The 24,771-nt window shown below is 42.3% G+C and overlaps 1 protein-coding gene across 2 annotated transcripts in view; it reads left to right on the top strand.

Annotated features, from left to right (window-relative positions):
- Nucleotides 1-23,513, top strand: part of LOC120028978 (ATP-binding cassette sub-family G member 1-like) — a 38,370-nt gene extending 14,857 nt beyond the window's left edge. Inside the window, exons 3-15 of one of the 2 annotated variants that reach the window (XM_038974263.1) lie at nucleotides 4,131-4,248; nucleotides 4,731-4,863; nucleotides 5,306-5,356; nucleotides 16,040-16,185; nucleotides 17,997-18,120; nucleotides 18,403-18,517; nucleotides 18,930-19,075; nucleotides 19,199-19,300; nucleotides 19,727-19,895; nucleotides 20,089-20,189; nucleotides 21,221-21,379; nucleotides 21,839-21,957; nucleotides 23,285-23,513. In XM_038974263.1, coding sequence (XP_038830191.1) covers nucleotides 4,131-4,248; nucleotides 4,731-4,863; nucleotides 5,306-5,356; nucleotides 16,040-16,185; nucleotides 17,997-18,120; nucleotides 18,403-18,517; nucleotides 18,930-19,075; nucleotides 19,199-19,300; nucleotides 19,727-19,895; nucleotides 20,089-20,189; nucleotides 21,221-21,379; nucleotides 21,839-21,957; nucleotides 23,285-23,513 — 1,712 coding nt within the window. Of the gene's footprint in view, nucleotides 1-4,130; nucleotides 4,249-4,730; nucleotides 4,864-5,305; nucleotides 5,357-16,039; nucleotides 16,186-17,996; nucleotides 18,121-18,402; nucleotides 18,518-18,929; nucleotides 19,094-19,198; nucleotides 19,301-19,726; nucleotides 19,896-20,088; nucleotides 20,190-21,220; nucleotides 21,380-21,838; nucleotides 21,958-23,284 lie in introns of both variants that reach the window. The other variant, XM_038974264.1, reaches the window with a different exon arrangement.
- The last annotated feature ends 1,258 nt before the right edge of the window (nucleotides 23,514-24,771 follow it).

Genomic DNA, 24,771 nt, shown 5'->3' with positions numbered 1-24,771 from the left:
TCTAATCAATAAATAATCATAAACTTGACAAAAAAATACAGGGTGGACAGCAATTGAAAGACAAATTAGTTCTTAATGCAATCGCTGAATTACATTTTTAAAATTAACCTTACTGCGCAATACTGGGTGCAATACAGGGTGCGATAGCGCAACGCTACACGGAAAATAATGGCGTCTTATACATTTTACTTTTTCAACAGAACAACGAATTATCAGCATAAATAGTACTTACTATTAGCTGAACTCCCATCAGAATCTTGGGAAAGGTGTCCGTTGGCCAAAAGAATCGTTGCTGGGTTGGAGAATGTTTCCTTCGACGTTGCAATTAGCAGTACACAATGGCATTCGAGAGAGAGATACCCAACTCAATACAACGTCAAAAAATGAAATGCCCGAAAATCGCAATATACTGACATAAACTGATATAAATCGGTTTAAAATAACAAGATTATGATGTCTTTAAAGCCTATATCGAATAAAAACAGAGCCGGATATATCTAGTTTCTAAAACCAGAGCTTCTAAAAAGACATTCCAAGACCCTCTCTGCGTCAGCGCGAAGGTCCAAAAGGGTGGACACCTCGGTTCCAATCAATTTATCAACTTTCTGAACTACGTAGAGACTCCATTTCAACTCTCCCTATTCGCTAACAACCAGGGGAAGGCGTATGCAGTGCATCTCAACCAATAGAAGACAGTCAGGGTTATCTACAGGTCTGGGAACAGCAAGCAGATTTCACCATTTTCAAATCCTCATAGGAGAATTGCTCTAAGTCGAGTTCTGTTTCACTTACAGACATAATTCAAACGGTTTTAGAAACTAGAGAGTGTTTTCTATCCAATAGTAATAATAATATGCATATTGTACGAGCAAGAATTGAGTACGAGGCAGTTTAATTTGGATACGAATTTGTGCTATGTCGAAATGGCACCCCCCTAGTGGCAAGAAGTTTTAAAGGCACAGTCAACTTAGTGTATGTAAACTTCTGACTCACTGGAATTGTGATACAGTGAGTTAGTTATAAGTGAAATAATCTGTCTGTAAACAATTGTTGGGTAAATTACTTGTGTCATGCACAAAGTAGATGTCCTAACCGACTTGCCAAAACTATAGTTTGTTAACAAGAAATTTGTGGAGTGGTTGAAAAATTTGTTTTAATGACTCCAACCTAAGTGTATGTAAACTTCCGACTTCAATCTGCCTTACTCTCAGATAAATAACTAGTACTGCTAGGTTTTACACAGTGAAATGTAACAAATAACTAAATGTTTTATAAATAAATGTCAAATCAGTATTTAAATCTGAAAAAATTATAATAATTAAGTACTGTAATATGAGATCTGTGTATAAAACATTTATATTTTACATTTTTGTAATTCAGCAGGTGCTCTTATCCAGAGCGACTTACAGTAAGTGCACTCATCTTAAGATAGCTACGTGAGACTACCACATATCACAGTCAAATACACTAATTGTATCGAACATTAGGAACACCTGCTCTTTCCATGACATAGACTGACCAGGTGAATCCATGTGAAATCTATGATCCCTTATTGATGTCACCTGTTAAATCCACTTTAATCCGTGAAGATGAAGGCGAGAAGACAGGTTAAAGAAAGATTTCCAGGCCTTGAGACAATTGACAAAGAAAAAATATTTAAGTGCCTTTGAACGGGGTATGGTAGTAGGTTTGAGTGTGTCAAGAACTGCAACGCTGCTGGATTTTTCAAGCTCAACAGTTTCCTGTGTGTTTATCAAGAATGGTCCTCCACCCAAAGGACATCCAGCCAACTTGACACAACTGTGGAAAGCATTGGAGTCAACATGGGCCAGTATCCCTGTGGGACGCTTTTGACACCTTGTAGTCCATGCCCCAACGAATTGTGGCTGTTCTAAGGGCAAACGGGGTGCAACTCAATATTAGGAAAGTGTTCCTAATGTTTTGTACACTCTGTGTACACAGGATATGAACATTCCATTCCAGCTAAACAATGGATATACACTACCGGTCAAAAGGTTTTAGAACACCTACTCATTCAAGGGTTTTTCTTTATTTTGACTATTTTCTACATTGTAGAATAATAGTGAAGACATCAAAACCATGAAATAACACATGGAATCATGTAGTTACCAAAAAGTATTAAACAAATCAAAATATATTTTATATTTGAGATTCGCCAAATAGCCACTCTTTGCCTTGATGACAGCTTTGCACCCGCTTGGCATTCTCTCAACCAGCTTCATCTGGAATGCTTTGGTGTGTGAGTGTGTGATTGCAGAGTGTGTGATTTCGACCTTTCTGTATAGCCTACTTTGTCATTATTTTGCCAAAGGGCAAGAACATGGGTATTTCAGTGAATGCAACCAATTCAATGAACGGTGATTAATCCTATTGTTTAGATGTGCTCATTGGGTGTAATTCAAGTCTTTGCAGAATTTGGTTAGCTGCTTTGTTTTTACCAGGTTTGTTTGAAAAACATTTTTGACAATTTCTGTCCGATACCATGCAGATATGGACACCGACAACTGTGACGTTTCATGGGGTCATGCTTTGGACTCAAATAATTGAAAGGAATTGATTTTGTAAATACATGATATTTGTTTTCCTCCAACTCCCTTTCCGAGTAGGATAGATCGATGGAACTTGAATTTGTTTCTCACATGTTTGTTCAGTTCTCTTGCTGTAACATGCTGACAATTGTCATGACTCAAACCATGTTAGCCTGCTGAGCTAAAGACTAGGCATTAGCTTTAGTCTCAGACAAAAGGTTACTCATCACATGAGTATAGTGAACCCGGGTTTGGATATATTTTCACTTGTCTGTTGAAGGATGCAGCTACCATTTATAGTGGGATTCAACACCAACTAGGCATACAGTAACAGTCAAAAGTTTGGACACACCTACTCATTCAAGGGTTTTTCTTTATTTTTGTACCATTTTCTACATTGTAGAATAATAGTGAAGACAGCAAAACTATGAAATAAGTGTGCAAAGCTGTCATCAAGACATCTCAAATATATTTTAATTTGTTTAATACTTTTTGGTTACTACATGATTCCATATGTGTTATTTCATAGTGTTGATGTCTTCACTATTATCAATGTAGAACATAGTCGAAATAAAGAAAAAACGTCAAATGAACAAGTTATGAACATGCCCTTCCTGAACCAGTCAATTACTGTCTATGCGCACACTGCATGGCTTAAATGCTGTGTCCTCACAAGGGAGAGGTTACTAAAGTGCATCCTCTCCTCCTAGCAGGGAACACTAGGGCCCATTAAAAGAGGACAGAAAAGGTCAGAGGTATTTGTGTATCGCTCTGAAGGATTATAACAGAAAATCCAATTAAACTGGCAGCCACCGCAATCAACTGGATTAGCGTTCAGCTAGCTGTGTCCATTAGGTGAATAGCAGGTTAATATAGGCCATTCCACTCTCTTCTGCATGCTTATGGCTAGGGGATGATTTCATTTCCATTTTATTTACAGTGTTATCATATATGATTGAATTAGAGTGAGGCAATGTTTCTCGACTCTAGTACTGAGACCTTGGCCACTGGGTTACACATTTTTGTTCTAGCCCAGCACTAACACACCGGATGTAAATAGTCAAGGTCTTGAATCGGGTGTGCTAGTGCTGGGCTAGAAAAACAGTGTGTTCACCGTTGACACAAATGGGCTGTTCAAACAGAATAGATAAACAGCTCGTGTAAAAAGGGAATGAATTCTAAAACGTATAAAAATAACTTCATTTATAAAGCATATTTTATAAATGCAGCACAAAAAGCAGCCCAAAAAACGTTACTCCCACAGTGTGGGTTGATTTGAATCACACCATGAGCATGTTTGGGTGGGAACCCTTCTAATACCAAGCATGTTCTGCGGTCTGAAATGTGAGCATGAGGAGATTACAATGTAATAGACACCCACCCAGATGGGTGCATTCACTCAGAAAATACAAGTACACCCTTTTAACCCGAAACACAGAGGGTTTTATTCGAGGAGGAGGGAATACATGGTTTGGAGACAGATTTAAGTAGGTACTGTGTGAAGCTGAAAGACTGAAGTGCCATTGTGAGGCTGATGGAGGGTTTTATGTGGTTCTGCTTTCTTTTGTACCCGGCTTTCAGGTTACAAGACCCTGCTGAAAGGGATCTCTGGGAAATTTACCAGCGGTGGCCTGGTGGCCATCATGGGTCCCTCAGGAGCTGGGAAATCTACGCTGATGAATATTCTGTCCGGCTACAGGTGAGCTACAGGCCTGACACTTAACACCCAATAGGTGTAAAGGTCGCTGATAGATGAGTAACTTACAAGAATCACGCCACACCTACAGTTCTGGGCATTAAAAAGTTGTAATTATAAAATGCCTTGCTGCAGCTTGGTGTTACCTTGCTGTGACTCTCGCAGGGTGACGCCAAGCGGCACGTTCATTCGCAATCATTTAACATTGACCCATGTCATGAAATACATTTTTGAGAACGATTACTGTATGTATTTTTGTATATATTCCATTTTTATTTGATGTGTATGTTTTCATGTTTGAACTGGTTAGTCCTCTTCCAATCGATGACCACTTCGGAAATAAGTGTTGTTCATGTTGATGTTAATATCTGTTCTCTGTTGTTTCTATTTCTATTCTTCACTTCTTTTTTAAACACAGATATAAATCAAGTGGATCATATGGTTCAAATGCATAACCCAGGTACGGCTTTGCCCTCTGTCTGTAGAGAAACAGGGATGAAGGGGGAGATCTTGATCAATGGACAGCCTCGCGACCTGCGCTCTTTCAGGAAGGTCTCGTGCTACATCATGCAGGATGACATGCTTCTGCCTCACCTCACAGTACAGGAGGCCATGATGGTAATTGTTTTACATTTTATTGAACCTTTATTTATCCAGGAAGTCCCATTGAGGTCAGAAGACCTGTTTTACAAAGGAGACCTGGCCAAGAGGGCAAGTCAATAGATCAAATACATTACAGTGCACACACAATGGAAATTCATGCTCCGGAAGTAAACAATAAGTTAAATGGGTGGAACGTTTAGAACGCTGCAGATAGAAATGCTATGTATTAGAGGCATCAGAATTCCTTATTCCACATGATGCCTTTTCTACACAATGCATTTATATGTAACATTGTGTACTCCTAAACTTGGGCTTTCTTTACATGAATAAAATGCACCTTCTCTGCATGGTTGCTTCTGAGACATGAAAGATTGCATGCACCTGCACACGTAGGCTTTGTTTCTCTTATTTGGGACAAAGCCAAAGTGTGAACTAAATCTTCCTCTCTGTCTCCTAGGTGTCTGCTAGTCTGAAGCTCCAGGAAAAGGATGAGGGCAAGAGAGACATGGTAAGAGAGTTGTATGGGAACTGCTTCAGAATCCTCCACCTTATTAATCTCCTGCATGTTTCCTGATCCTCAAACTGGAAACTAGGACCAGTTACTATTTCAGCACTGGGGTGTTGCCACTAGTGCAGTCAGTACTGGCTTTAAACAGGCTGGAATGGATGTAAAGTGATATGATGAGGGTGGCTGGGAAGGAGTATATATGTTGCGACTAACCACTGATACAGGGTCAGATATTATGCCCTCCCCCTTATGCTTAAACAGATTCTTTGGGATTTTGGCAATGAAGCCCTTTATCTACTTCCCCAGAGCCAGATGAGCTAGGAGATACTATTTTTATGTATCTTTGACTCCTTGCTGTCCCCAGTCCACCTGGCCATGCTGCTGCTCCAGTTTCAACTGTTCTGCCTGCGGCTATGGAATCCTGACCTGTTCACCGGATGTGCTACCTGTCCCAGACCTGCTGTTTTCAACTCTCTAGAGACAGCAGGAGCGGTAGAGATACTCTGAATGATCGGCTATGAAAAGCCAACTGACATTTACTCCTGAGGTGCTGACCTGTTGCACCCTCGACAACCACTGTGATTATTATTATTTGACCCTGCTGGTCACCTATGAACATTTGAACATCTTGGCCATGTTCTGTTATAATCTCCATCCGGCACAGCCAGAAGAGGACTGGCCACCACTCATAGCCTGGTTCCTCTCTAGGTTTCTTCCTAGCTTCTGGCCTTTCTTGGGAGTTTTTCCTAGCCACCGTGCTTCTACACCTGCATTGCTTGCTGTTTGGGGTTATAGGCTGGGTTTCTGTACAGCACTTAGAGTTATCAGCTGATGTAAGAAGGGCTTTATAAATACATTTTATTTTATTTGTCCCGTATGAAGGACGTTAGAGGTAGTTTCGCTTGCCAATGCTAACTAGCGTTAGCACAATGAGTGGAAGTCTATGAGTATATGCTAGCTAGCATGCTAGTAAATACCATAGACTTCCAGCCATTGTGCTAACGCTAGTTAGCATTGGCTTGCAAAACTACCTCTAACTTCCTTCCTACTGGACACAGAGACATAAAAATAGTATCCACTAGTTCATCTGACTCTGGGCAGTAGAGAAAGGGCCTCATTGCCAAAATCCCAAAGTATTCCTTTAAGGTTTGCAATAAGGGTTGGGTATCTGACCCTAGATCTGTGATTAATGTAGACGTATACATTAAGTTGCTGAGAGGAAGGAATGTGGTTACAGTGCTTTCGCAAAGTATTCAGACCCCTTGACTTTTTCCACATTTTATGTTACAGTCTTATTCTAAAATGGCTTAAATAGTTTTTTGCCCTCATCTATCTACACACAATAGCACATAATGACAAAGCAAAAACAGGTTTGATTTTTTTGTGCAAAAATAAAAGACGGAAATATCACATTTACATAAGTATTCAGACCCTTTATTCAGTACCTTGTTGAAGCACTTTTGGCAGTGATTACAGCCTCGAGTCTTCTTGGGTATGATGCTACAAGCTTTGCACACCTGTATTTGGGTAGTTTCTCCTATTCTTCTCTGCAGATCCTCTCAAGCTCTGTCAGGTTGGATGGGGAGCGTCACTGCACAGCTATTTTCAGGTCTCTCCAGAGATGTTCGATTGGGTTCATGTTCGGGCTCTGGCTGGTCCACTCAAGGACATTCAGAGACTTGTCCCGAAGCCACTCCTGCGTTTTCTTGGCTGTGTGCTGTGGGGATTTTTCTTTATTATCAAATGAGGAGACAAATGTATCACAAGTCAGAGTTCTACTTAAACTAAATCTTTATTCACTTATTAATAAGGAAAGCAGGTCACACCACACACACAAGTGAATGATGTGAGTGCTCTGCAATAACGAGGCTGGTCAACACAACACTCTTAACTGTTGGGTTGAGAGCCCCGACACAAAGAATACCAAGATCTTTTATATGGCAAAGATCAAATCAAACTTTATTTATTTAGATTTTTTTAAATTTTAAATTAGATTTTTTATAATTATTTATTACAAAAAAACACAAGGAAGGGGTAACATTAAAGTATTAGAACATGAAGGACAAACAATACAGCATCAAGACACTATCAAACATGCATCAGTCTTTCCACAACAGAGCCATCCTTATGTGTGAGGGTGCGTGTGCATGATAGTGATATAAAATATATGTCATAGTTTCCTTTTTCATGATCACAGTCTTGTGAAACCCAAACCCTCCAAGATCCCCCCACAGTTCCCCAATAGCTGTCCCTCAACCATTCGAGATCCCTCCCACAGCCCCCCCGGAAGAAAAAAAATACAATTAATTCCATTCCCCACCCCCAAGAACCCCCAATGCACCAACAACCAAGAGAATGACCTAAAGAGAAAAAAGGAAAAGACAGAAGAAAACAGCAAACCGCAATGCAAAAAAAATATATAAAAATAATACATTTGAAACAAAGGACATCAAGGACAACTGAAATCATAACAGCAATGCCAACTGTATATGTTTGTGTGCATGTCTGGCACTATTACATGTATGTGTGTGTTCTTGTATGTGTTTATTTGAATGAGAGTGTGTGTATATGCATGTGTACAAACACCTGCACCTGCATGTGACAAACTTTATTTGTCACACATGCGCCGAATACAACAAGTGTAGATATTACCGTGAAATGCTTACTTACAAGCCCTTAACCAACAGTGCAGTTCAATAAAGAGTTAAGAAAATATTTACCAAATTAACTAAAGTAAAAAATAATAAAAAGTAACACAATAAAATAACAATAACGAGGCTATATACAAGGGGGTCCGATATCGAGTCAATGTGCAGGGGTACAGGTTAGTCGAGGTAATTTGTACACGTATGGTAGGGGTGAAGTGACTATGCATAGATAATAAACAGCGAGTAGCAGCAGTGTACAAAACAAATGGGGGGGGGGGGGGGGGGGGGTCAATGTAAATAGTCCAGTGGCCATTTGATTAATTGTTCAGCAGTCTTATGGCTTGGGGGTAGAAGCTGTTAAGGAGACTTTTGATCCTAGACTTGGCGCTCCGGTACCGCTTGCCCTACGGTAGCAGAGAAAACAGTCTATGACGGGTGACTCTGACACCGTCTAGTATATAGGTCTTGGATGGCAGGCAGCTTGGCCCCAGTGATGTACTGGGCCGTACGGTCTACCCTCTGTAGCGCCTTGCGGTCAGATGCCGAGCAGTTGCCATACCAGGCAGTGCTGCAACCGGTCAGGATGCTCTCGATGGTGCAGCTGTAGAACTCTTTGAGGATCTGGGGACCCATGCCAAATCTTTTCAGTCTCTTGAGGGGGAAAAGGTGTTGTCATGCCCTCTTCATGACTGTCTTGGTGTGTTAGGACCATGATAGTTAGTTGGTGATGTGGGCACTCTCAACCCGCTCCACTACAGCCCCATCGATGTTAATGGGGGCCTGTTCGGCCTGCCTTTTCCTGTAGTCTACGATCAGCTCCTTTGTCTTGCTCACATTGAGGGAGAGGTTGTTGTCCTGGCACCACACTGCCAGGTCTCTGACCTCCTCCCTATAGGCTGTCTTATCGTTGTCGGTGATCAGATACTGTTGTGTTGTCAGCAAACTTAATGATGGTGTTGGAGTCGTGTTTGGCCACGCAGTCGTGGGTGAACAGGGAGTACAGGAGGGGACTAAGTACACACCCTTGAGAGGCCCCAGTGTTAAGGATCGTTATAGTAGACTTGTTGTTGCCTACCCTTACCACCTGGGGGCGCCCGTCAGGAAGTCCAGGATCCAGTTGCAAAGGGGGAGGTGTTTAGTCCCAGGGTCTTGAGCTTAGTGATGAGCTTTGTGGGCACTATGGTGTTGAATGCTGAGCTGTAATCAATGAACAGCATTCTCACATAGGTGTTCCTTTTGTCCAGGTGGGAAAGGGCAGTTGTAGAGTGTGATTGAGATTGCGTCATCTGTGGATCTGTTGGGGCGGTATGTGAATTGGAGTGGGTCTAGGGTATCCGGAAGGATGCTGTTGATGTGAGCCATAACCAGCCTTTCATAGCACTTCATGGCTACCAATGTGAGTGCTACAGGGCGGTAATCATTTAGGCAGGTTACCTTAATTTCCTTGGGCACAGGGATTATGGTGGTCTGCTTGAAACATGTAAGTATTACAGACTCGGTAAGGGAGAGGTTGAAAATGTCAGTGAAGACACTTGCCAGTTGGTCAGCGCATGCTTTGAGTACACGTCCTGGTAATCCAGCTGGCCCCGCGGCTTTGGGAATGTTAACCTGTTTAATGGTTTTGCTCACATCAGCTACCGAGAGCGTTATCACACAGTTGTCCAGAACAGCTGGTGTTCTCGTGCATGCTCCAGTGCTGCTTGGCTCGAAGCGAGCATAAAAGGCATTTAGCTCGTCTAGTAGGCTCGCATCACTGGGCAGCTCGCGTCTGGGTTTCCCTTTCTAGTCCGTAATAGTTTTCAAGCCCAGCCACATCCGACAAGCGTCAGAGTCGGTGTAGTAGGATTCAATCTTAATCCTGTATTGACTCTTTGCTTGTTCGTTGGTTCGTCTGAGGGCATTGCGGGATTTATTATATGCGTCCGGATTAGTGTCCCGCTCCTTGAAAGACGCAGCTCTAGCCTTTAGCTCGATGCGGATGTTTCCTGTAATCCATGGCTTCTGGTTGGGATATGTACGTACAGTCACTGTGGGGACGACGTCGTCGATGCACTTATTGATGAATCCGATGACTGAGGTGGTATACACCTCAATGCCATTGGATGAATCCCGGGAACATATTCCAGTCTGTGCTAGCAAAACAGTCCTGTAGCGTTGCATCCGCGTAATCTGATCACTTCCGTATTGAGCGAGTCACTGGTACTTCCTGCTTTAGTTTTTGTTTGAAAGCAGGAATCAGGAGGATAGAATTATGGTCAGATTTGCCAAATGGAGGGTGGGGGAGAGCTTTGTATGCATCTATGTGTGTGGAGTAAAGGTGGTCTAGAGTTTTTTTCACCCCTCTGGTTGCACATGTGACCTGCTGGTAGAAATTAGGTAAAACCGATTTAAGTTTGCCTGCATTAAATTCCCCGTCCACTGGATGAGCATTTTACTGTTTGCTTATGGCCTTATAGAGTTGGTTGAGTGCGGTCTTAGTGCCAGCATCGGTTTGTGATGGTAAATAGATGCCTACGGATAATATAGATGAGAACTCTCTTGGTAGATAGAGTGGTCAACAGCTGATCGTAAGGTACTCTACCTCAGGCGAGCAATACCTCAAGACTTCTTTAATATTAGACATCGGGCACCAGCTGTTATTGACAAATAGACACACACCCCCACCCCCGCCCCTTGTCTTACCAGACGTAGCTTCTCTGTTTTGCCGATGCATGGAAATCACACCAGTTCTACACCACACCAGTTCTATTATCCGTGTCGTCGTTCAGCCACGACTCAGTGAAACAAAAGATATTACAGTTTTTAATGTCCCGTTGGTAGAATAATCTTGATCGTAGGTCATCGATTTTATTTTCCAATGATTGCACATTGTCCAATAGAATGGGAGTTTACTCACTTGCCTACGAATTCTCAGAAGGCATCCCGACCTCCGCCCCCTTTTTCTCCGTCTTTTCTTCAAACAAATGACTGGGATTTGGGCCTGTTCCCGAGAAAGCAGTATATCCTTCGCTTTGGACTCATCAGACTTGTTAAAGGAAACAGCTTCTTCCAGTTCGAGGTCAGTAATCGCTGTTCTGATGTCCAGAAGTTATTTTCGGTCATAGGAGACGGTAGCAGCAACATTATGTTCAAAATAAGTTATAAAATAAGTTACAAACAATGCAAAAAAACTAACAAAATAGCACAGGTGGTTAGGAGCACGTAAAACGCCAGCCATTCTCTACATTCTACACCCCCTTAGTCTACATGACAAACAACAGATTTGTGGAACGGGTCACAAGGTGAGACTTGATATATGAGAAAGGAGTATCCCCCAGCCATATAGCATTTGCTATGAAGACTGTTCTTATTGCACAGAGTTTGGCACCTAAGACAAGGTTCCCCTCATCATTTTCCATACCCGAGCCATCTCTCTCTGGTACCCCATAATACACAAACACCATTTCAGTCTATGAATTGCAGGCTCAGTCAGACCGGAGCCATCTTCCTCACATGAATGGAATATGGCTCCTTAGATTTATCACCTAAGGCATCATAAATCAATTTGAATTTTACCTTTATTTTAACTAGGCAAGTCAGTTATTAAGAACAAATTCTTATTTTCAATGACGGTCTAGGAACAGTGGGTTAACTGCCTTGTTCAGGGGCAGTTTTTTGTACGTTGTCAGCTCGGGGATTCGATCTTGCAACCTTTCGGTTACTAGTCCAACACTCTAACCACTAGGCTACCTGCTGCACAATTGCCAGAGTTAAATCTCAAAAGCTCCTCTCAGTTCACACAGACACAATAGAGTTCTAAGAACCCTATTCTGTTGCATAAAACAACCATTTGATGTAATAACAGTATTATAACATAATCTTGTAATTTCGGCACCATAGTGTTAAGGGTCATTGTCCTGTTGGAAGGTGAACCTTCGCCCCAGTCTGAGGTCCTGAGAGCTCTGGATCAGGTTTTCATCAAGGATCTCTCTGTACTTTGCTCTGTTTGTCTTTCCCTCGATCCTGACTAGTCTCCCAGTCCCTGCCGCTGAAAAACATCCCCACAGCATGTTGTTGCCACCACCATGCTTCACCGTAGGGATGGTGCCAGGTTTCCTTCAGACGTGACGCTTGGCATTCAGGTCAAAGAGTTCATTCTTGGTTTCATCAGAATAGATAATCTTGTTTCTCATGGTCTGAGAGTCCTTAACCTCTCTTGGGTAGGGGGCAGTATTTTCATGTCCGGATGAAAAGCGTTCCCAAAGTAAACTGCCTGTTACTCAGGCCCAGAAACTAGGATATGCATACAATAAAACTGTTAAAATTATGTCTGTGAGTATAACAGAACTGATATGGCAGGCGAAACCCCGAGGACAAACCATCCCAAATTATTTTTATTTCAGCCTACCACTGTTTTCAATGGCTGTCACTTTTATTATAAGGCGAAATCCTCCCAGATTGCAGTTCCTAGGGCTTCCACTAGATGTCAACAGTCTTTAGAAAGACTTTCATGCTGGTTTTTGGAAAAATGAGCCAGAAATTGTAGTTTTTCTAGGTGGCTCCCATTTTGGCTGTAGTGTTTCCAAGCGCGTGGAAGAGAGAGCGTTCTTTGGTATTTTTCTCCGGTAAAGACAATAACGATTCTCTGTCTTAAATTTTAGCGTTTATTTACGTATTAGGGTACCTAAGGTTTGGTTATAAACATTGTTTGACTTGTTTGGAAAAGTTTATTAGTAACGTTTGGGATTCATTTTGTATGCATTTTGATGGAGGGAAACTGGGTAGATTATTGACTGAAGCGCACCAGCTAAACTGAGTTTTTATGGATATAAAGAAGGACATTATCGAACAAAAGGACCATTTGTGATGTAACTGGGACCTTTTCGAGTGCCAACAGAAGAAGATCATCAAAGGTAAGGCATTTATTATATCACTATTTCTGACTTTCGTGTCGCACCTGCCTGGTTGAAATATGTTTTTCATGCTTTTGTATGCGGGGCGCTGTCCTCAGATAATCGCATGGTGTTCTTTCGCCGTAAAGCCTTTTTGAAATCTGACACAGCGGCTGAATTAACAAGAAGTTAAGCTTTATTTTGATGTATTACACTTGTGATTTTATGAAAGTTAAATATTTATAATTCTGTAGTTTGAATTTCGCGCTCTGCAATTTCACCGGATGTTGGCCAGGTGGGACGCTACCATCCCACCTGCCCATAATAAGTTTTAAGGTGCCTTTTGGCAAACTCCAAGCAGGCTGTCATGTGCCTTTTACTTAGGAGTGGCTTCCATCTGGCCACTCTACCATAAAGGCCTGATTGGTGGAGTGCTGCAGAGATGGTTGTCCTTCTGGAAGGTTCTTCAATCTCCACAGAGGAAGTCTGGAGCTCTGTCAGAGTGAACATCGGCTTCTTGGTCACCTTCCTGAACAATTGCCCTTCTCACCCGATTGCTCAGTTTGGCCGGGCGGCCATCTTTAGGAAGAGTCTTGGTGGTGTCATGACTGGCCTGTGAGGATCAGGTTACCATGGATGACAGTTCTACAGAGAAATCTCTCACTCCCGCAGAGGGGGAGAGGTATAGATGGGGGGGGGGGGGGGGGTTATGACACCTCCCACCAACTGTAAATCTTAAGACAGCAGACAAATCCTTTGTTCTGTTAGTGTTTGGGACTGGAATGTCTGTGTAGGCCTTATGGATAATCTACCTCAGAACAGTAACATGCAATAAATGGACTTTGGGACATTATATTTCATCAGCCAAATTGGTGGTAACAATGATAGATGAAATATGAAAATGAATGTCGTTTTTGTTATGTTATTATAAGTTAAATGACGACGTTATAATGACAACATTGTAACTTGAAGAGTTTTTATAATATGTACATGATTTTTACATACTGTGCGTTGAGTAGAAAATATCCAGATCAAATAGAATGTTTTTGTAAAGATGAACTGTGATGTTTATTTTTTTTATATTTTTTTTATTTTATCCCCTTTTCTCCCCAATTTTCGTGGTATCCAATCGCTAGTAATTACTATCTTGTCTCATCGCTACAACTCCCGTACGGGCTCGGGAGAGACGAAGGTCGAAAGCCATGCGTCCTCCGAAGCACAACCCAACCAAGCCGCACTGCTTCTTTAACACAGCGCGCCTCCAACCCGGAAGCCAGCCGCACCAATGTGTCGGAGGAAACACCGTGCACCTGGCCCCCTTGGTTAGCGCGCACTGCGCCCGGCCCGCCACAGGAGTCGCTGGAGCGCGATGAGACAAGGATATCCCTACCGGCCAAACCCTCCCTAACCCGGACGACGCTAGCCCAATTGTGCGTCGCCCCACGGACCTCCCGGTCGCGGCCGGCTGCGACAGAGCCTGGTCGCGAACCCAGAGACTCTGGTGGCGCAGTTAGCACTGCGATGCAGTGCCCTAGACCACTGCGCCACCCGGGAGGCCGAACTGTGATGTTTAGTTGTCTAAACGAGATCCTGGTAAGTTCTAATACCTTGCCTTGTATTGAGCTATGCCCCAGGGAACCCAGAGAGCATGTCATAAAGGCAGAAACGCCCCTTTGTGACCCGAGGGTATAAAACATGTAACTAAGTTGACCGTGTGCTGCAGCCGAGGTCCACGACTAGTTGTGACCCCAAAACACAACATGAGGTAGAGGACAAAGGAACCTCTTAACAATCAAGACTACGGTTGATTACTATATCTAAGAAGGTGAATTCAAGAAGGATCAACCGGTTATTCTCTTCAAGTCATTGGTTGTCTACATGGCCCTCCTACCCAAGCTGGGAGCGTCTACACGGCTGATTAGCCTCCTCAGAAGCCCACTCTCACAGAACGAGGGCAAGGAAACAGACAACCAAGAGAAAGGACATTGTGACATCGGGTGGACAATCAGAGATTTACACCCGGGAACAAAGGAGACGCAGCCATCGAAAGAAATACCCAATGGAGACCTTCAATAAGTAAATACATTCATTATAATTCTGACCCATAAGAGCGGCAGTTCGCGGCAGTTCTCTCTCTCTCTCTCTCTCTCTCTCTCTCTCTCTCTCTCTCTCTCTCTCTCTCTCTCTCTCTCTCTCTCTTTCTCTCTCTCTCTTTCTTTAAATCTCCATTTTGTGTAACATGTGTCATATTGTGTTGGTCCGCTAGAGACCTGTTGCCATTGTATGAAGTTCTAACCAATGACCTAGACTGTTTGTGTATGTGTATCTTATATTATCATCTAGCTTGTTAGTAAATAAAGTATCAACTCAATTGGTGTGGTACGGAATGATTTAGTGAGACCTGGGTTTGTGCAGATTTACGAATTATGCGACGTTCAGAATGAGACTGATTAGGAAATTAATTAATTAGTGACTGCTATGATATCGATATTCTCATATTCTTTTAGCTAATTTGGGAAACAGTAACTCATTAAACAAACTTTTCCCATGGTGCACAAGGTTATTGAGTTAATGGTTACCTGATTAATTTAATCAAGTAATTGTAAACATAGTTCATTATTTGACGAATAGCAGTCGTCACATTAATAATACAAACGTCATGACAGTGGTTCGAAACTTTTTTCATCTAAGAATGATAGAGGCCACTGTGTTCTTATTTCGGAATTCCTTCGACCTCATGGCTTGGTTTTTGCTCTGAAATGCACTGTAAACTGTGGGACCTTATATAGACAGGTGTGTGCCTTTCCAAATCATGTCCAATCAATTGAATTTACCACAGGTGGACTCCAATCATGTTGTAGAAACATCTCAAGGATGATCAATGGAAACAGGATGCACCTGAGCTCTATTTCGAGTCTCATAGAAAAGGGTCTGAATACTTATGTAAATAAGGTATTTCTGTTTTTCATTTTTAATACATTTGCAAACATATCTAAAAACCTGTTTTCACTTTGTCATTATAGGGTATTGTGTGTAGATTGATGAGAGCAAAAAAGTATTTTAGAATAAGGCTGTAACGTAACAAAATGTGGAAAAGGGGAAGGGGTCTGAATACTTTCCGAATGCAATGTAGGTGTTTGTAACCTTCCCGTGTTGTTTTTAAGGTGAGGGAGATCCTGACGGCCCTGGGCCTGCTTGAGTGTGCGAAAACTCGAACGTCACATCTTTCAGGGGGGCAGAGGAAAAGGCTGGCCATCGCCCTGGAGCTTGTCAACAACCCTCCCATCATGTTCTTTGATGAGCCCACCAGGTCAGAAGGCCGTATTGTACATCGTATAGAACACACGCATGTGTGTCAGTGGCAAGGAAAGTCCTGATGTGACAATGGATTATAACGCCCCACGGTCTAAGCACACTGCAAAGTCCATATTTAGAGTCAATGCCTATTCTTTCACGAGATGTACAGGCAATACAACGTCGTTGTTGAGTGTAGGTGTTAGTTGTGTTCCTTTTTGTGTGGTTTTTTATTCTGTCTTGTTTGGGTTTGTGTCCCCACTGAAAGAAAAATTCCAAGGTTAACCTATCCTCTTTTGGAAAAGAGGATGCAATTGAATATCTTTTCTCCCAGTTGGCTTCTGATTAGGAAAGACTGTATCTCACCAGGGGCACAGATGAGTCCCAAAGTCCTTAATGGCCAAAAAGCAGCCTTTTGTCTTCCTTTGGTTTCGATTTGTACGATCTGTATGGATTTGCCTACTCCTGAAGCTCACACTAACTTGTCTCTTGGCACTGTGATAAATCGAGGGTGAAAATGACCTTAGAGTAAAGTACATTTGTTGTTTTTGGTTGTCTGGGATTAGGAATATGATTTGATGTGATATTTGAATGACTACCCCTCCCTCTGTCCCCCATACATACAACATCTGTAAGGTCCTTCAGTCAAGTATTGCATTTCAAGCACAGATTAAACTACAAAGACCAGGGGTATTTTTTGAAAGCCTAATAAAGAAGGACACTGATTGGTAGATGGGTAACAATAACAAATCAGACATTTGAATATATCTTTAAGCATGGTCAAGTTAATTATGCTGTGGATGGTGTAGTAACCACCCAGACGCATTAAAGATTCCGTCCTCCTTCTGAACTGAGCTGCAGGACAGGAAGGAAACTGCTTAGGGATGTCACCATGGTGATTTTAAAACAGCTACAGAGTTCAATGGCTGTGATGGGAGAAAACTGAGGATGGATCAACAACCTAGTAGTGACTCCGCAATAATGACCTAAATGAGTGAGTGAAAAGAAGAATGCAAATATACAGAGTAAAAATATTCCAAAACATGCATATGTATGCAACAAGGCACAAAATGAATACTGCAAAGGGATACACTTTTTGGCCTAAAAGCAAAGCCTTATGTTTGGGGCAAACACAACACATCACTGAGTAAATGCTTCCTTATTTTCAAGCATGGTGTTGGCTAAAACATGATATGGTGAGACTTGACATTGGCACAGACAGGAGTTTAAGCTATATGGAATTGTTTTAAGATCATACCAAGGATTTTTGCTATTGGATAGCCCTTTGCTATTGGATAGCTACTCACCTGCTCAAAATCACTGACATGATTCATATCAGTGCCCAGTGATAGGACCATTAGATCACAAACAAGAACGTGTGAAGGTGTGCAGAACAAACAATGTCAACTTAAGTAGCTAATGTTAGAGTCATTGTAAAAGCCCCCTTTGTGCCCACTCCGAGCAATTGTTGATCGCAGGCTCCTTGAAACAGATGTAGAAAAAAAGATGAGGGGTAACCAAACACTGGCCATGGAAAGGACTGTACAGGATTCTGTACCAACTCACATTAGTTGCCGGTAACGTTTTCCCCCAAGAAACAGTTCTTCAAGAAAGACATGGACAAGAGGGACTGTTTGTTGCTATGTCATTAACGTGCCAAATAGTGCAAGTTTATGCAATGTTCTTCTCCCAGTTCACTTCACTTGTTTGCTTCTCCTCCGCATTGATGATCTAAGATGTTACTTGAGGTGTGCAAAAGCCAATCTATTCTTTGCTTTGACATTGTCCACCATATACTAACCTTGGCCCCTATACCCTGTTTTGCAGTGGCCTGGACAGTTCCTCCTGTTTCCAGGTGTTGTCTCTGCTGAAGGCCCTGGCCCATGGTGGCCGCACCGTCATCTGCACCATCCACCAGCCCAGCGCCAAGCTCTTTGAGCTCTTCAACAAGGTCAGCCTCCAACCTGGCCTACTGCTAGCCTGAGTTCCAGATCTGTTTGAGTTGTCTTACCAACTCCTACGCCACTGGCATGACAACATAAACAGATCTGGGATTCAAGCAAGCCTACTGCATGGGAGTCTATGAAAGGCACAATGAAACCACAGGATCACAGTTGGAAATGTATGGAGTAGCTACACATGTGGCGCAATACTTATGGTCCCTAAATGGATGGTCTGCTAAATGAATGTACTGTATCCTGATTTCTTTGTGCCCCTGTGTTTCCCTCTCTAGCTGTACGTCCTTAGCCAGGGCCAGTGTATCTACAGAGGGAAAGTACCTAACCTGGTCCCTTACCTTAGAGAGCTGGGGCTCAACTGCCCAACATACCACAATCCTGCAGACTTTGGTGAGAAACTCTTACCAGTTTAATGAGAAACAAGTCAAATGTGTTGTCATCATTGTTGTTATCACCTTATTTCAGTGTATTCAGGAATCTGCCTTATTTTCTTAGAATAACTGTCCCAGAAGTTATTTTTTAGCATACTTTGGTATAAAGCGTTCTACTAACTATTCTATCTATTAGTTCATCCGAAAATACATTTTCTCAGAATAACTTTACAGATGGTTCGTGCTTCTACACCTGCATTGCTTGCTGTTTGGGGTTTTAGGCTGGGTTTCTGTACAGCATTTCGTGACATCAGCAGATGTAAGAAGGGCTTTATAAATACATTTGATTGATTGATTGAGTGATTGGTTCCTCATGCAGTATTCACTGGGGTTTCTGTGACATGCGTACCTCTTTCTCCATTTGATCCCAGTGATGGAGGTGGCGTCTGGGGAGTACGGAGATCAGACGGCTCGTCTGGTGAAAGCCGTGCAGGAGGGGAAATGTGAGCAGGTCTACAAGACAGACATGAACGATGGACCCCTCAAACCCTTCCTGTGGCACAAATCTTCTGAGGAGGTAAAAGGCAGGATTAGTGTATTACTACAGCTCTCAATGGGTTGAAATGAAGAATCTCATTGAAGTGATATTTTCAGAGTCTCTCTTGCTCTCACTCTCACTCTCACTCTCACTCTCACTCAGGACTCCCCTTCCGGTGAGGGCTGCCACAGTTTCTCGGCCAGTTGTCTGACTCAGTTCTGCATCCTGTTCAAAAGGACGTTTCAATGCATCATTAGAGATACAGTAAGACATACTGCCCCCCAGTGATTTGATTTTGTACTGCAACAGCTTCCGCCTCCCTTTAAAAACAACTAGATGTTACATCATGAACCCCAAAACACTTTAATAAAATTCAAAGCATATGAAAAAAAAAATGAAAAAAATAAAATAATCTATTCATACTACACTCTGCTCATCCTCGACTATTACATCCACTCCATTTTCCCTTCTCATCTCCTCTTCTCCGCCCTCCTCCTTTCGCTTCCTCTCAATCAAATGTATTTTATAAAGGCCTTTTTACAGCAGCAGTTGTCACAAAGGGCTTTACAGATACCCAGCCTAAAACCCCAAAGAGCAAGCAATGCAGATGCAGAAGCACAATGGATAGGAAAATATATAAACAAAATGTTTTTTCTCCTCCTCTCTTCTCCTCCTGTTCTGGTCCTACAGGTGCTGACTCACCTAAGAATCACCTCTCACATTGGGATTGGGATTCTGATTGGCCTGCTCTACCTGGGCATCGGCAACGACGCCAATAAAGTGCTCAGCAACTCCGGCTTCCTCTTCTTCTCCATGCTCTTCCTCATGTTTGCTGCCCTAATGCCTACCGTTCTGACGTGTGAGCATTCCCAGCTCTTCTGAACGACAGACATCTGCATGCATTGATTTAGTGCATGAATTCACAACAGTCACACGCCATCGCATACAGTATGTTAGGAGTGGACTGTGCCGAGATGTACAGTACCTTGCACTGTTTCTGATTTCCGAAATGAGATTACTATGCGCCTGTTTTCTCCATCTCTCCAATGCAGTCCCTTTGGAGATGGGAGTGTTCCTAAGAGAGCACTTGAACTACTGGTACAGTCTGAAGGCTTACTATCTGGCCAAGACTATGGCGGACCTCCCCTTCCAGGTAATAACAATGTCACAAAGAACTCTGGAGGGTCATTTTTAGTAGTGTGTTGTGTCCTAAAAAGTCTGTAAGTTGGTATTTCACCAAAATGCAAGAATAGAGGAAAAAAAACACAACAAAAAAACATTACGATTCTATCATTTACTGAAAAGAGCAAAGGTATTGTATCTATAGAAACCTGTTATAGGAGCTCAAAGGGGCTTTAGCGTCGAGGTCAAAAAGTAATTATGTTTCAGATTTAGACAAATCCCACAATAACATTACATAAGGAGGCTTTTGGGGCGGCAGGTAGCCTCGTGGTTAGAGCGTTGGGCCAGTAACCGGAAAGTTGCTGGATCGAATCCCGAGCTGACAAGGTAAAAATCTGTCGTTCTGCACCGGAACAAGGCAGTTTTTATTTATTTATTTTTATTTCACCTTTATTTAACCAGGTAGGCAAGTTGAGAACAAGTTCTCATTTACAATTGCGACCTGGCCAAGTTAACCCACTGTTCCCCGGTAGGCCGTCATTGTAAATAAGAATTTGTTCTGAACTGGCTTGCCTAGTTAAATAAAGGTTAAACACATTTCTTTATAGTTTACGCTTCACCAGACATCCCCTGTGCTCTAAATTAAAAGTTACAGAAAGGTTTACTGCATGTTTTCATTTATTGTATTGAATTACATCTAATTTGGCTTTTTTAAACAATTCAAAATTATTATTTCAAAGCACAAAAAGCTTGGCTTTGTATTTAAGTTTTATGCTTCCATGGTGAGGTACTGTTGGCTGAACATGAGGAATGTGATGTGGCCGTATCACAATCCTAGACAGCAACAGCTTCTCCTGCTGTTGTGCCCTTCAGCAAGGTACTTAACCACCTACACGACCCTGGGGGTGCTGCACTGACACTGTCCTTCCAATCTGTCAATGTGTAGTTGGGCGTGTATGCAACTGTGCATGCATGTGTTGGTGGTCGAGAAAATAAAGCTGACAAGACAATTTCTGTGTCCACAAATACACAATCAAGTATTTTTCTTATTTTGCTTCACAGATAGTGTTCCCAGTCGCCTACTGCAGCATCGTCTACTGGATGACGTCCCAGCCGCCTGACGCCGTGCGTTTCATCCTTTTCTTGGCACTGGGAGTCCTCACCTCTCTTGTGGCCCAGTCTCTGGGCCTGCTGATAGGAGCGGCTTCCACCTCGCTACAGGCATGTCCTCCATTCTCGTTGGGGAGTTGCAGCGATGAAAAAAGATCGAAATTGGGGAGAAAAAAGGGGGTCAAATAAAAATATATATATTTTGTCCTTGGGGCTGGTTTAAGCATAGTGCCGCCCCTGTACCACATACTGTATGCCCCTGGAGGCAGCGTTTTGATCCCCTGTTCCACCAGTCACACTCTCCGCTGTATCCCTCTCACCTGTCCCCATCTACATTTCTAATTTGAATCTGTATATACAACTTTTTAAAATTAATTAAACAAATCTTTATATATTTTTTACTATATTTCATATTTACACAGTACCAACCTATAATATATGCATATAATTATGTTTCTCAGGGTGGTACCCAATTGTATTCTAAGCAGACGATTAACCTCAATATGCACATGTAAGATGGTTACAGTGAGTCACGTGCTGCCTCTGATTTTGCGCTTGTCCATATCTCAGGTTGCCACGTTTGTAGGTCCGGTGACTGCCATACCCGTACTGCTTTTCTCTGGCTTCTTCGTCAGTTTCGACACAATTCCGTGGTATCTTCAGTGGATGTCATACATTTCATATGTCAGGTAACTCGTTTTTCAGATACTTTTCAGACTTACAAGGGCCCCGATTTTTTTTCCTAACCATGTGACCTGCCCCTAATACTGAGAAAGTACCATGTGTTTGGCACTTGAACAGTAGGGGGAAGTGGGTTATGTTGTTTCTAGGAAACCATACACAAAATGAATAATGTGACCCAATATTTAGGAAGATATCATGGAGGCTGTGAAGGATGAAACCATATGGAAAAAGTGGTAAGCAAGTTAGGCCCCAAAAAATGTCACATAGTCAAATTAATGTATTGTTTGTATCTAAACCAAAGTAGATAGCTTTACGATTGTTTTATACCTCAGTTGGGGTCTATTTAAGCTACAATATGAGGTCCTAAACCTAGCATGAAAGTGCATCCTTATAACTGTGTGCGCTAATATAGTCAAAATGTTTGCTTTGGGGTAAGTTGAGCCAATGGCCATGGGGTAAATTGAGCCAATGGCCACCATACCCCATACAAATGATTACATACAAAAAATCTGTTTAATGCATGGTATTTTTGCAATGTGTCATGCATATGAATTCAACAGAGTGCATTTTATTGTTAAAGAGCATCATGCCCCTCGTATACAAATGTAAAACAACCAGGAGTCTAGTCCCAATTGAGGGTCTTGAGAGAGCAGCCAAGGAAGTGAGAGAAGTGGGATGAAAAAATAGACTGATAGACTGAATGGCACTAAAGAGTTACATTGACAAAAAAAGAAAAAGAAAATCTGTGTGAAAGAGAGGCTATGATAGAGGAGGAGAGGCACAGAAGGTCTTATCTGATGACATGGAGTCTGAGCTTGCTAAATGTATCAAGAATCTCACGAACGAGTTCCATGGCCTTGGAAGCCTCAAATTCAGAGAACTTGCCTACGAATTGGCACATCGAAACAACATCCCTGGCTCGGACAACTGGTCAAGAAATGAAAGGGTATAGAATGGAACTGAGAGATGTATATCTGAATGTAGGCATACATTTAAGATATACAACATACCACATTCAACTTTGACCTACCGGCACCCACAGTCACATGAAACCATTACCCACTTACTACAAGGCGGCTCAACTTACCCTGACCCTTACTTACCCCATACCTGGAAAAACTATGTTTTCAAAACTGTTATGTTTACATGAAGTATGATTATTTACAGGGATACACAACATCCTGAAATATATGTCGATATCTTTCTTAGAAACAATTATACATTTACATTGACGTAGGGATGCTGAATGTAAAAATGGCTCAACTTACCCCACTCTCTCCTACTGTTAATCCTCTTCTACAGCACCATAAAACAGTTCCTATTATTTTGTAGGTATGGCTTTGAAGGTGTCATCCTCTCCATCTACGGGCTGGACCGGAAGGACCTCCACTGTGACAAGGATGAAACATGCCACTTCCAGAAGTCGGAGGCCATCTTGAAAGAGCTTGACGTGGAAGATGCCAAACTGTACCTTGACTTCATAGTGCTCGGCATGTTCTTTGTGACCCTCCGCCTCCTTGCATACTTTGTGCTGCGCTATAAGATCAGTGCAGAGAGGTAAACTGGGGAGTGGGGGTAGGAGGAAGAAGGCCCAGATCGCTTGCAAGCTGGAGTACCGCTTCTAGAAACCTCCAGGCAGTGGCCCAGAGATACACCATGCACACCAAACGTTTGGCCAAAGACTACAGAATATCGACAACTGTTGTGTGAGAGTGTGCATGCAGTATGAATCTGCTTAGCTTAAACAAACAAATATGGCAGAGAGGAGCTCAGTGCCTAAGGCCATGGGGTGATTCCCAATATTACAAGAACGTTCTTGTTTAAAAACCAAAACCATTGGCTTATTGAAGGCAAGGCTCCTGTCACAGTAGGAATCTAGATGTAATCGCCTTGTGCAAGGGAACCAACTGTAAGTAATGTAAGAGTTTGTTGTTGATAGGCTCTTGTCTAGTCTGTAGTTCCAGACTGGTTTGTGTGACCACTGTGTGAAACCAAATAAATGAAATGGCTTGGTGGAAGGACAATGGGAAGACAGGGCCACACTTAAACAGGAGCTGATTTCCTCCAATGTGTGTTTTATTATATAGGACTGCCAGATGAAATGGGTCTCTAATCTGGGACCCTCGGTCAATAAAGGGAAAGGCACAATATTGCTTGTTGCTAATGTGGGATAAAGCAATCACATACATTCCAAGCATGTGAGAGACTATACAGTACCGATACATCCTGTCGTTTATCCTGGGTGAGTTTCACAGTCAGTCATGTGAAATAGAATTGAGAATGAAGAGCATTTTACACTGGTTCATGTTCTGTCACACAATCAAATCATAAGAGACATGGCAGCCTAGGTTGGGGCTTGTTTTATCTGTCAACCATACCAAAGGGATATAGTGCTACCAGATTTCTGTAAGAGACTGGGGGCTCTATTTTATCAAACTTAATGCAATGGTAAGTCTTAGTGCTGTTGGTAGGGCTATAGGTCCGGGGGTGTTTTTTTGCTATTTTCACTGCAGAAATTATGGGCGCAGTAGCTGGCAGTTGTGTGAAAGGGCTGGATTTTGATGAATAAATAAGTTGGGAGGCTTGTCCCCTCACTGGCCAAACAGAACGTGATCCATGGCTAAATATGTGGGTGCTTCTAGTTGTGTATTTACGGTCTTTCATGTTTTAAGTTGTCATCAAAGCCAATTTGAATGTTAGTCCGCTATAGCCTATTGTTTGTTAAATAGCCTACAGAAACAAAATAACAACATGTAGGCATATTCCATTCCTTTGCTAAATACATTGAACATGTTTGCAGTCCATATTGTTCTAAGTAA

This window comes from Salvelinus namaycush, chromosome 34, assembly GCF_016432855.1.
Source record: "Salvelinus namaycush isolate Seneca chromosome 34, SaNama_1.0, whole genome shotgun sequence".
NCBI classification, from domain to species: Eukaryota; Metazoa; Chordata; class Actinopteri; order Salmoniformes; family Salmonidae; genus Salvelinus; species Salvelinus namaycush.
This window is presented reverse-complemented; position numbering and strand designations above follow the sequence as displayed.